Genomic DNA, 12,562 nt, shown 5'->3' with positions numbered 1-12,562 from the left:
CGAATTGTCCAAAGAGTGACCTGAACAGGAGGAGTCTCTCAGACCTGCCTCTACAGTACGCCCCACACTGCACTGACTCATAGCTGAATCGTAGTTGTACCCACAACGGGATATGACTCACTGCTCGCTGCTGGCACACAGGGTGGGTAAAAGAGTGATTGGAATTCCAGGACTCAGAAAAAATTAAAAAGGAAGTTCAGGCCAGGGGCACTCGCAGTGAGGATGGTGGAGGAGAAGATTCTGTCATCCCCTCCTCCCCTAGGGGCTCACAACTTCCATTACCACTAATCCACGGCTCTGGCCTGCCAACCTTTGCACAAAGCTCTATTTTACCAACAGAACATGCTACAGGAAAGACTGGAAATAGTAGTAATAGCATTGCTGGTGGGGACGGGGATCAGGAACAGGGAGCACCGAGGGACACCCCATCAGATGGGTGTCCCCACAGCAGAAAACACCATCCTGGCAAAGGGTCAGAACCAGTCCAATTTAAATGTTGATTTTTTTTTTTTTTTTTTTTTTTTTGAGAGAGAGAGAGCAAGAGAGAGCAAGGGAGGAGGGGCAGAGAGACAGGGAGACCCAGAATCCAAAGCAGGCTCCAGGTCCTGAGCTGCCAGCACAAGAGCCCGACACGGGGCTCAAACCCACGGACCGTGAGCTCTTGACCCAAGCTGAAGTCAGCCGCTTAACCGACTGAGCCACACAGGCGCTCCAGAGCCAGTCCAATTTAAAGCACCATCACCCAAAGAAACCACAGGGTTTTCTTGCTTCCTCCCTGTTGCCCAATCAAGGCTTGGTTTTCCTGGTCAGTTTCATCTAATTTCAGTAAAAGCAACCTGGAGCACCCCACCCCTGAATTCCTCTCTGCTAGGGTTGCACAAGAACCACACCCACCCGTACCCCTGCCGGCCCCCGGCCCCCACGCTCAAATCTCTAAATAGCCTTTAAATCTCTCCTGTCACGAGTGACAAGCCAGGAACAAGGTTATCGAAACAGAAAAGGAGAATACACATTTCTGCTTTTTCACCAGCACACAAATGAGGTGGTAAAATGCTTTCGATGTTTTCTTTCCCATGCTACCGAAGGTAGCTGTTGTTGAGGGCCATCAAAACTACAGACAGAACCATTTCCGTGGAAAAAAAAATGGCCAGAGCTAACGGACTCAGCTGAAAATGAACAAGAAATCAATTTACCAAGGGCTCTTTTCCAAACTAGGTGATCTCAAGGCATTTTCCTCAGGGGTGATCTCGATGGAAGATTTTGCAGTCAGCTCCTTCCGGGTGGGGTAGCCTGTTTCTGTGGTTGTTCACTGCTGCTAAGTTCCACAGTGTCTTAGCAACAAATGTCACTTGCTTGACAGCCGGGTAAAGTGTGGACTCTATTAATGTACTTAACACGGGATGTGAGGGCCATCAAAGCACTGAGCAACAAAGCTATCTAGAATTGGATCTTACCGGGGAAGGAACCCTACAGATAAGAGCAGAAATATCCTGGAAAGACACAATGAGCCAGGTAGTTCCCCTTGAAGCTTTGCAGTCTCAAAAAAATCTCCCTTTTTGCCGGTGTTGTCCAAGAAGAAAAGTATGACCAGCAATGACCACTGAATCCCCCCGGGGGGCATGTTGCCAAGGCAGAGACAACTCTTCGCAGGATGCTCTATTTTTTCTGAATTGGTGTGTGCCCTGGGCATACTTGATACTCCGCAGATAACGGATTTTGACCTGGCTAAGTGAACGCATGCAGCTCGGATTCCAAGGACTTCCATTTCCAAGGAAACGGGACAAGAAATTTCATCCCCTGCCACCTCCCCAAAATGCTTTAAAGACCGCTAAGGAGCGAGCTGGCGCAAAACAGGGCTGCCACAAATATACATCATCAGGTTAACACCAGAGCAGAGGAGCTGCTGGCTCCCAGGAGTCTGGGGAACCCCTCGGGTCTCAGAGCCTCCTGGCGAACACAGATTACATCAGATCCTCAGCCACTCGGTGAGAGAGAAAACTAAAGTCAGCAACCCATCTTGCTCAAGACATCACTGCCATCATTTCCTCCTAGGGATGAAGCCCATCAGCGTTTGAAACACAGGCCAAACCAAGTGCCTCTTGACAAGCCACACTCCCTCCTCTTCACACAACTGGGTGGCAGAATTATCTCAATAATCCTCAGCTGTATGGCATCAACTCCCTTCCTCGCCTCTCAGCCAAAACTGATGCGTCACGGGCAGGAATTCCAAGAGTTCAAAGCGCCCCACGCAAAGCCACCGCCCCATCCGTGGAAAAGTTTCCGGCAATCCCGTTACTAGGCAGCCCCGATTCTTTTAGGGGCTGCTCCGGTTCTAAGTAGGAAAAAGATCATTTATCTAATATCCAGGGCGAGGTCAGATGCCTCCGGCAGTTCATTTAAAGCCACCGGGTAACTCAGGAGCAGGCACCAACCAGTCTCTTCACTAAATCTCAACCCCCCTGAAACCCCCGAAGAGGAAAAAAGTCGTCGAACCCCCCCCTTCAGAGCTTCGAAACAAACAGGGCCACCCTGAGGGATCCATCCGATGTCGGCGCCTCCCGATCCCCACCCGGGTGGAAGGTCTCCGCTTCCGACCGAAGAGGGGTGGGCATTTCTGAGGCAACGGTTCAACCAGGGAAGGAGGTAGGCCTGAGGGGTGGCCTGGGGACACGGATGTGAACTCGGGCAGGGGCAGCGACGGCGGCCACGGGGACGAAATGGGCTCGGGGCAGATCTCGAAGGAAACCTTGGGCTGCGCGAAGGCGGCCCAGGAGCGCGGTAGGCGCCTTGCCCACGCTCACGGAGGTGACTCCGGGGGCCCGGGACGCGTCGCCTTTGTGACAGGAGCGCTGGACGGACGCAAGGGAACTCCTTCGGCCGCCTCACGGAACCAGGTGCTTCGCGCGTCCCAAGCCGCACCTCGAGCCCCGCCCCGCCCCGCCGCATCCGCCGACTCCCATTGGCCGAGGGGAGTGGCTCGAGGCTCGCCTGTTCCAATCGCGCCCAATGGGAGCTTGGGGACTGGCCCTCGAAGCGGGAGGCGGGGCTGGAGGCGGTGGCCACCGGCAGAAGCGCGCGTGTAGCGCCCGCGAGGAATCGCAGCGTCCGGCTCCGCGGTCCGGAGCCTCCCTAGCGCAATACGAAGCTGCCTGGGGCGCCTGGGTACTTGTCCGCGGGCGGGCGCAAAGGGGCGCCCGCAGGGACCCCAGGGCTTCTGCTAGTCCTCTCCTTACAACAGCTCGGGGGGAGGGGGGGGGTCCCTGCCTCCCTAGGGCTGGAGAGCCCCGTGTCCCGGTCTGAGGGAAGATAAGGGGGTCCCCCCTTCTGGCGGAGACTTGTGGGGAAAACCTCACCCCGCTTCTCCTGACTCCCCCACATCCCCAAACCCTCTCAACCCTCAGCGCTCCCTCCAGCCGTTTGGGAAGGACTTCGTGCCATTTTCCCACAAGTCGTAAAGGATGGGGGCATTTTTCGCATCCTTCCCGCAAATTACCAAGGGGCTCCCCAAGTTCTGGGGGGTCATCGCACCGCACGCGGGCGCCTGGAGCCAGCCTTACCTGCCGTCCCCACCGCTGCGAGGAACAGGGCGGCGGCCCAGTTCAGCCCCCAGCCCGCGGCCCTCATGCTCCCAAGCCTCCGCCCGTAAAACACCGGCCCGAGTCTGGGTCCGCAAAGTCCGCACAGGAAACCCGGGTTTGGCGCGGCCCGGCGGCGACTGCCTGCGGGGCCCCAGTCATTTGCAGCATTTCAATGTGAGTTTCCTCGCAGGGGGAGGAGTTTGCAGTGGGGTGATTTTCGAATATCTTCACCTCACTGCGGGAGGAGGAGTTTCGAGAGGAGGAGTTTCGAACGGCCGATGTTACAAGGGCTGTTAACCCGTGAAGCCCTGAGTCGGATTCCAGTCTTTTCCAAACCTCGCTCCCGAATCGTCTAATAGGCTAATGACCATCGCCCCCTGTGCCTCCAAAGGGAAAACGGGACGTATCGGAAACTTTACCGTCGCCTTTCCCTACTTGCCTTTGCCTTTCTCGGAATCGTATAGAGATGTTAACGGAGTTTTCTTCAAAATACTCATCAGTGAGGAATTTAAATAAAATCTTCACAAAAGTACAGTCCCCAACTGATCCAGTGAATCCAGCGTTTGGATCAATATGAGCAAAAACATCTCTAAAATCATTGATCCAGTCGGGGTCTGGACATAAATATTGATTTATTCTTTTAGGAGAAGGACTCGAACAACCAGGCTGCTTCCTCTCCCCGAAGCAAAATCAAAACAAAACAGCTTGCAGAGTTGAACCTGATTGCCTTAATCACAGAGGGCTGATGGAGAGCTGCTTTTAAGAATCGAGTCTCTTTTGGGTGAGATGCCAGCAGCCCCTTGCCAAAAAGGCACATGTGAGAATCTTGCCTGAACCCCATTAAGGGTCTGGCAGTCTTGGAAGGGTCCTCCAGGAATGAGCAGAATTCTCTGGGGTTTTACACATTGATCCTGGGAGGGTGAACTAACCTCTCAGCAGGTTTATGGGGAAACCCAAGAGAGGAGGCAGAAAGGGAAAGATTGAAACCTCAGAAGGAAACGCGCGATTAATCCAGAGTAAGAAAGAGCAGTCTGGAGCTCCAGCTTGGGAATCAGACCCTGGGTGAATAAATTAGCTTTTCCAACGAGGAAAGGAGAGGAAATCATGCTTGCTTCCCTTACATGGCAGGTTCCATGGGGGGGCGGGGGGGGGGGGGGGGGGGAGTGTCAATTGAGATAATTAACAATCACCTGGGAAAATTTGTAAGGATGGGCAGGTTCTGGGAGTTTTTGCCACATTTATGAATGTCATCATCAAATTCCGTTCCTAAGACCACATGCTACTTTTTTTTTTTTGTCAAATAAATAAAACTAAGTTTTCTTTCCCTTCAAAACAGTTACAACACCTAACAAGCCCAGTTTCTGGTTTTGAGCCCAGCTTTCTCTTATTCACCTGGTGGTTGGAGGCCCTTTCTCCCCATCAGGGCTGAAAAAATTTACCAGGAAGGAGCTCTCTCCTGGGAAGGGACTTGGCTTAATGTCTTCAAAGCTAATTCTACATAGATGTAAGGGCAGGCGTGGAAAAGGGCCATAAAACCTCTGTAAAGAACATTTCGGGGGTGCCTAGGCCTGGACAAGGTCTCTCTTTGACCTTCCCCGTGGAAATCGCAAGGCCACTCTGTCCCTGCCACACACATGGCCATGGTCATATATTGCCTTAAGAAAGGAGTCATGCTGTTTAATTTCTCTGCTTCCACTTACAGGAGCCTCCATTCAGGACTAGCTCATAGGGTTGTTTTGACAATTAAATAAATTAGTAATACATAGATGTATAAAGTGATTGATTAGAACCACGCTTGGCACAAAATAAGCACCATATATGGATTTGCTTTTTTTTCTGTTACAACTACATCATTTTTCCTTCTTCTCTTGTTCCCTTCCTTTCCCTTCAGGCCACGGTAATCAAAATAGTGTGGTATTGGGGCGCCTGGGTGGCTCAAGCTGGTTAAAAGTCTGACTCCTGATCCCGGCTCAGGTCACGATCTCACGGTTCATGAGTTTGAGCCCCGCATCAGGCTCCGAGCTGACAGCGCGGAGCCTGTTTGGGATTCTCTCTCCCTTTGTCTTTGCCCCTCCCCTGCTCGTACTATCTCAAAATAAAGAAAGAAACTGAAGACAAAAAACAACAACAAAACCGGTGTGGTGTTGGCATAAAGACGGACATAGACCAATGGACTAGGATACAGAGCCCAAAATAAACCACGCAGGTCCGGTCAAATGATTTTTCGTAAGGGTGCCAAGACCATTCAATAAGGTAAGGGCAGTGTTTTGAACAAATGGTGTTGGGAAAACTGGATAGCCATGTGCACAGTGATAAAGTTGGACACTTCTTACTTTCACCACATACAAAAATGAACTCAGACTGGAGCAAAGGTGTAAAAGGAAGAGCTAAAGCTATGAAACTATTAGAAGAAAAAATAGAAGTAAACTTTCATGCCAGTAGACTTGGCAATGATCTCTTGCACGCGACACCAAAAGCACGGGCAGTAAAAGAAAAATCTTTAGAAAAGATCTCAGAAAAATCAAAAACTACCGCGCATCGGAGGACACGCTCAAGAGAATGAAAAGACAACCTATGGAAGGGGAGCAAATATTTTGCACATCCTGCATCTGATAAGGGTTTAGCATCCAAAATACGCAAAGACCCCCTACAACTCAACAACGAAACGACCCGATTAACAATCGAACAAAAGGGAGCACCTGGGTGGCTCAGTCAGTGAGGCATCCCACTTTGGCTCAGGTCCTGATGTCACGGTTCATGAGTTCGAGCCCCGTGTCAGGCTCTCTGCTATCAGCGCAGAGCCTGCTTCAGATCCTGTGTCCCCCCCCCCCCCCCCCCCACCCCTCCCCTGCTTGCCCTCTCCTTCTCAAAAATGAATAAACCTTTTTAAAAAAATGTCAAAATCCAAAACCAGAAAAGCACAAGCATTGGTGAGGATGTGGAGAAATTGGAACCGTGGTGTGTCACTGGTGGTGAGGCACGGAAGAGAGTTTGGCAATTCCTTACGAAAGTAAACACACTCTTACTATGATCCAGAAATCACTCTTTGCTATGTACCCAAATGACATGAGAACTTCAGTCGGTGGGGCGTCTGGGTGGCTCAGTCGGTTAAGGGGCCAACTTCAGCTCAGGTTATGATCTCGGGGTTCACGAGTTCGAGCCCCGCGTCGGGCTCTGTGCTGACAGCTCGGAGCCCGGGGCCTGCTTTGGATTCTGTCTCTCTCTCTCTCTCTCTCTCTCTCTCTGCCCTTCCCCGCTCAAGCTCTCTCTCTGTCTCAATAATAAATAAACGTTAAAAAAATTTTTTTAAAAACCTTGCATGCGGATGTTTATAGCAGCTTTATTCATAACAGCCCAAACCTGGGAGCAACCAAGATGTCCTTCAGCAGGTAAATGAATAAATAAACCTTGACACATCCAGCCAATGGAATATCCATACTAAGAAGAAATGAGCTTTCAAGCCATGAAAAGACCTGCAGGAACCATAAATGCGTATTAACAAGCTATTCCACACTTGCAACTGTGTGTGTCACATTCTGGAAAGGGCAGATCTATGGGCATGGTAAAGCGATGAGTGGTTGCCAGGGATCTGGGGGCGGGGGGGTTGGGGGGTGCAAGGTGAATGGGCGGAGGCCAGAGGTTTTTTTAGGGCCGTGGAATGATTCCATGTTCTACCGTAACGGTGGCTACATGTCATACCTTTGTCCAGATTCAGAGATCGTACAACATGGAAAGTGAACCGTAATGTCAACTATGGACGCTGGGTGACGATGACGTGTCAGCGCGGGTTCCTCCGTTGTAACGAATGCACCACTCTGGTGGGGATGGTTGATGGTGGGGAGGCCGTGACTGTAGGGGGGCAGAGGTATGTGGGAAATCTCTGTACGTTCCGCTCAATTGTTCTTTGAACCTCAAACTGCCCAACTGTGCATGGCAGGAGAGGCACTGAGGTGGGGACAGGGAGAGGTGGGCTGAAGGGCGGGGCACACGTGTGGCACCCTGGAAGGCTGAAAGAAGATGAGGATGGACACCCGAGAGGCCTTGGCATGCCCTTCAAATGAGGGAAACTATTTCCAGGGCAGTGAGAAGCATTTGAGGCCACGGAGCTGAGAGATGCGTGCTTAACGTGGTAATTTGGGCAGATGATTCATTAATTCGGTCATGGGACAGGGTGGGAGAGAGGCCTGGGCAAGAGGTGAGGTGGGGGCAGGGAGAGCGGGAATGAGTGGGGATTATGCCTCTTAGGTTATATTTTATATTTAACTCACACCAGTTCGTCATCCACACGAATCCTGAAATGCAAGGTTTGGTCATTCAGAGTCCGCACCTCGTCACGTTTCATGAAATACAGCCATGTGAAATGCATTGCTTACAGCCTGCCCGCACATGGGGAGTTTTCTGAATTTTGAAATATCTGGAAGACACTGGAAAAGCTTCAGAGGTATGGGAAATCTGGCCGGGCCAAATTCTAGGACCTTGGACAAATCACTTTCTGGGTCTCTGTTTCCTTGTCTTTATTCCTCATTCAACAGAAATTTCCTGAGTGTCTACTGTGTCCCAGGAACGTTCTAGGGTGCCGAGGACCCCAGGGAGACAAGACAAAGATCCCACCCCTCCTGGAGCTGAAGTTCCAGGGCAGGAAATAGCATGAAACAAATCAGTGAGATGGTTTGGGATAACCAGATTCAAAACACGAGAGGATAATATGAAACAAGAGTGGCTAGTGTGGGAAGTGTCTATTTTTATGACTTTTTTTTTTAATTAATTTTTTTTTTTTTTTTTTTTTTTTAATTTGAGAAAGAGACAGAGAGCAAGCAGGGGAGGGGCAGAGAGAGAGGGAGACAGAATCCGAAGCAGGCTCCAGGCTCTGAGCTGCCAGCGCAGAGCCCAATGCGGGACTCGAACCCACAGACCGCGAGATCATGACCTGAGCTGAAGTCAGCTGCCTAACCGACTGAGCCACCCAGGCGCCCCTATGACTTTTTTGCATGGAGATAAAATATACATGCAATGTGGTCCACAAACCTTATGTGTACAGCTCCATAGATTTTTTTTTTTTTAGAGTTGTACATGGCTTTAGTTTTTTTTTTTTTTTTTTAATTTATTTTTTTTAAAAAAAAATTTTTTGGGGGGGCACCTGGGTGGCTCGGTCGGTTAAGCGTCTGACTTCAGCTCAGGTCATGATCTCACGGTCTGTGAGTTCGAGCCCCGCATCGGGCTCCGTGCTGACAGCTCAGAGCCTGGAGCCTGTTTCGGATTCTGTGTCTCCCTCTCTCTCTGCCCCTCCCCTGTTCATGCTCTGTCTCTCTCTGTCTCAAAAATAAATAAACGTTAAAAAAAATAATAAATAAATAAAAATTAAAAAAAAATTTTTTTTAACATTTATTTATTTTTGAGAGACAGAGAGAGGCAGAGTATGAGCAGGGGATGGGCAGAGAGAGGGGGAGACACAGAATCCGAAGCAGGCTCCAGGCTCCGAACTGTCGGCACGGAGCCCAATGCGGGGCTTGAACCCACAAACCGTGCGATCATGACCTGAGCCGAAGTCGGACGCTTGACCGACTGAGTCACCCAGGAGCCCCTCATTTTATTTTTTAGAGAGAGAGAACACCGAGGGGGGCTAGAGAGAGAATCCTTGCTGTTGGAGCGGAGCCTGATGCGGGACTCGAACTCACAAACTGTGAGATCATGGCCTGAGCCGAACCGGGAGTCGAGCCCTCAACTGACTGAGTCACCCAGGTGCCTCCCCCCACCCCTTCAGAGACTTATTTCATAGGTACTCATCTGTGTAACCACCACCTAGAGCAAGATAGATAATATTAGCAGTGTCCCTCACACCAATGGGCTGAGCTTAGATGGGAAAAGGAAAGAGGCTTCTCTGAGGATGGGGGCTTTTAAGCGAAGGCCTGAATAACAAAAAGGACCTGCCAAAGGAAGGGCGATGTGGGCAGAGGGATTAGCAGGTAGAAGGTACTTGAGGTAGGACTGAGGTTAGAACATTCCAGAAGGGAGGCCAGTGTGGCTGGGTTAGAGTGAGTGAGAAGAGGTGATGGGGACAGGTTGTGCAAGGCCTTGTGGGCAGTGGGGAGGACGCTGGCATTTACCCCAAAAGTCGGAGCCACGGAGGGTTCTGAGCAGAGGAGGGGCAGGACTTGGGTGCTCCCAGGCGCCTGTTGGCTGCTGTGGGGGGGACAGAGCGGGAACTAGGAGACTCAAGCGCAGCGATGAGCAATGATCAGATCAGGCTGGACCACGGTCCGGCCACGGAGGGGATGACCGTCAGATTCTGTTTACATTTAGTCTGAGACGCCACCGGGGTCCCAACGTCCTTGGGAGGCACATACCCCTAGGTCCCGATCTGAGGAGGCAGGTGGGAAAGTGTCTTTCGCCGTGTCCTGTGATGCTCGACGTCTTACCAGGATGCGTCATATCGATGTAGCACCACTTAGGCGATTCAGGAAAAGGTGAAAGAGAGCAGTCACGGAAAGACAAATACTGTACAGTTCCATCTAGAGGAGGTCCCTGGAGGAGCCAGATTTATAGAGATAGAAAGAAAATGGTGGTTACCAGGAGGCAGTGTTTAATGAGGACAGCATTTCAGTTTGGGAATGTTTTGAAGGTGGATACGGTCATGATTATATAACACCGGCCACCAAACCGTGCACTTAAGATGGTTAAGATGTGGGGGGAGAGGGCGCTGGGTGGCTCAGTCAGTGTGTGACTCTTGATTTCAGATCATGACGGCACGGTTTCGTGAGTTCGAGCCCCGCGTAGGCTCTGCGCTGGCATCACAGAGCCTGCTTCAGATTCTCCCTCTTTCTCTGCCTCTCCCCTGCTCACGGTCTCTCTCTCTCTCTCTCTCAAAATAAATAAATAACCTTTAAAAAAATGGTTCAGGTGGGGAGTTTTATGTTATGTGTATTTTGCCGTGATGAAAAATTAGAAAGGAGAAGAAAAATTAAAATAAAAATAGAAAGGAAAGAGGAAAGGAAAGGAGGGAGGAAAATAAATAAATGAGAAAGAAAAAAACAACCCACATTATGAAAATCTCCTCTAAGCCACGGATGAGACCTTGGCTCCTACAGCTTCTTGCGTCAGCCAGGGTGAGCCTTGGCCTCGGGGTCTAAGTCAAGGGCAACTCGGCCTCCCAGCCCTGTCTTTCAGGCCGCCCCTACCCTGGCTGCCAGGAACCCATGGGAATCCAGGGAGAAAAAGCCCCCGGGGGGAGAAGCCCTCCAGGGGCCCCACAGACCTGTGCCTGCCCTTCCCATTCTGCATGTTACAACAGTCAGGGGCCTGATGGCCTGGAATCGGAGCTCTGTGCTCCTTGGCTGAACTGACTGCAACTCGTGGTCTTGCCTCACAGAGGTGGGGGAGAGGTGAGGGGGTACATCACACCTGTTTGCAGGGAAAATGGATACTTCTAGCTGCCTGCAACTACAGTGCCTTTTCTTTCCCTTCTTCTTTTTTGTTAATGTTTATTTTTGAGAGGGGGGAGGGGCAGAGAGAGCGGGAGACAGAGGACTCCAAGCAGGCCCTGACAGCAGAGAGCCCGTTGCGGGGGCTCGAACCCACAAATGGTGAGATCATGACCGGAGCCGAAGTCGGAGGCTTAACCGACTGAGCCAGCCAGGCGCCCCTCATTTTTTTTTTTAACTTCTATTTATTTAAGTAATCTCTACATCCAATGCGGGGCTCGAACTCACAACCCCAAGATCAAGAGTCACACGCTCTTCTGACTGAGCCAGCCAGGCACCTGGTTATTCTATTTTTAATTGTTTGAAGAAACTCCATATGGTTTTCTGCAGCAGCTGCACCATTTTACATCCCTTTCCTTTGTTTATTTCTATAAAATCCCGATCCCATTTCAGGCTGTGATGTACCCAGGCTATACTGATCCAGACTCCCTTGCTGTTGCTGGTAGCCCTGAGCCGCAGTTGGAATCAGTGAAGCAGGTGGAAATGCCTGCTCCTGTAAAAACACAATCCTTGAAAGGAGAAATGCTTTCTTTGGCTGTTGACTTTTCCGCCTTCTTCTCCTCCTGTCTGGATGTTACGGCAGTGCCTGGAGGTGTTAGCCGCTGTCCCACCTGCATGAAGGTGAAAGCCACATACTGAGAACGGTTGAGAAGAAAGCCAACGGAGGTCAGCTTCAGGATCACCTTTTTATTTTTATTTTTAAAGTTTATTTACACCCAATGTGGGGCTCAACCTCACGAGCCTGAGATCAAGAGTCGCGTGCTCTGGGGCACCTGGGTGGCTCAGTCGGTTAAGCATCTGACTTCGGCTCAGGTCGTGATCTCGTGGTTTGTGAGTTCGAGCCCCGCGTCGGGTTCTGTGCTGACAGCTCGGAGCCTGGAGCCTGCTTCAGATTCTGTGTCTCCCTCTCTCTCTGACCCTCCCCCGTTCATGTTCTTTCTCTCTCTGTCTCAAAAATAAATAAACATTAAAAAAAATTTAATTAAAAAAAGAAAGAAATTCTAAAGGATAGCTATGAGCTTTCCCAGCATCGCTTGCACAGGAACACGAGCATGTGACCTGGAATCGGCCAATCCTATTCTCACACCCAAGACTTTGACTCCAGAGCCAGGCTAGGAATCCAGCCCCCATGGTCCTTTTGATTCAAAAACCACCCAGGCTGGTTTATGTCATTTGTAAACAAGAATCCCACTGGATAAAATGTCAATGAGACTCAGACTGAATAACAAACGCCCGGGGCTAGAAAAACCACCACCGAGTTACTTCCTCAAATTCTCATCCTCATTGTCTCCTACTTAGACTATTTCTCTGAGGTTGATCTAAATTTTATTTATTTCCATTATGATCTTGGATTACAGCACATGCTTAAATGTAAAAACTTTAGAAAGTAGAAAACAGAAAAACATAGAAATTACCAAGAAGAGACGTCCGCAAACAACTCAAGATCATCACCGTGTGTATTATTTATTCCTGTAATCTATTTTATATATGTGTAATGTATGTCTT

The 12,562-nt window shown here is 50.2% G+C and overlaps 1 protein-coding gene and 1 long non-coding RNA gene across 5 annotated transcripts in view; one reads left to right on the top strand and one right to left on the bottom strand.

Moving 5' to 3' along the window:
- Positions 1-10,923, bottom strand: part of LDLR (low density lipoprotein receptor) — a 39,287-nt gene extending 28,364 nt beyond the window's left edge. Inside the window, exons 1-2 of one of the 4 annotated variants that reach the window (XM_049639853.1) lie at positions 10,831-10,923; positions 9,923-10,100 (exon numbers count right to left, since the gene is read on the bottom strand). In XM_049639853.1, the coding sequence (XP_049495810.1) occupies positions 9,923-10,007 (85 nt within the window). In that variant the 5' untranslated portion in view covers positions 10,008-10,100; positions 10,831-10,923. Of the gene's footprint in view, positions 1-1,193; positions 2,878-3,557; positions 3,774-9,922; positions 10,427-10,830 lie in introns of those variants that run through there. The other 3 variants (XM_049639854.1, XM_049639855.1, XM_049639856.1) reach the window with 3 other exon arrangements.
- LOC125928998 (uncharacterized) lies at positions 2,900-4,187 on the top strand. The gene is made up of 2 exons (XR_007459787.1): positions 2,900-3,162; positions 3,769-4,187. It is a non-coding gene; the product is annotated as an uncharacterized LOC125928998 (long non-coding RNA).
- Positions 10,924-12,562: the final 1,639 nt, after the last annotated feature.

The sequence above is a fragment of the Panthera uncia genome, chromosome A2 (assembly GCF_023721935.1).
Source record: "Panthera uncia isolate 11264 chromosome A2, Puncia_PCG_1.0, whole genome shotgun sequence".
NCBI lineage: Eukaryota > Metazoa > Chordata > Mammalia > Carnivora > Felidae > Panthera > Panthera uncia.
This window is presented reverse-complemented; position numbering and strand designations above follow the sequence as displayed.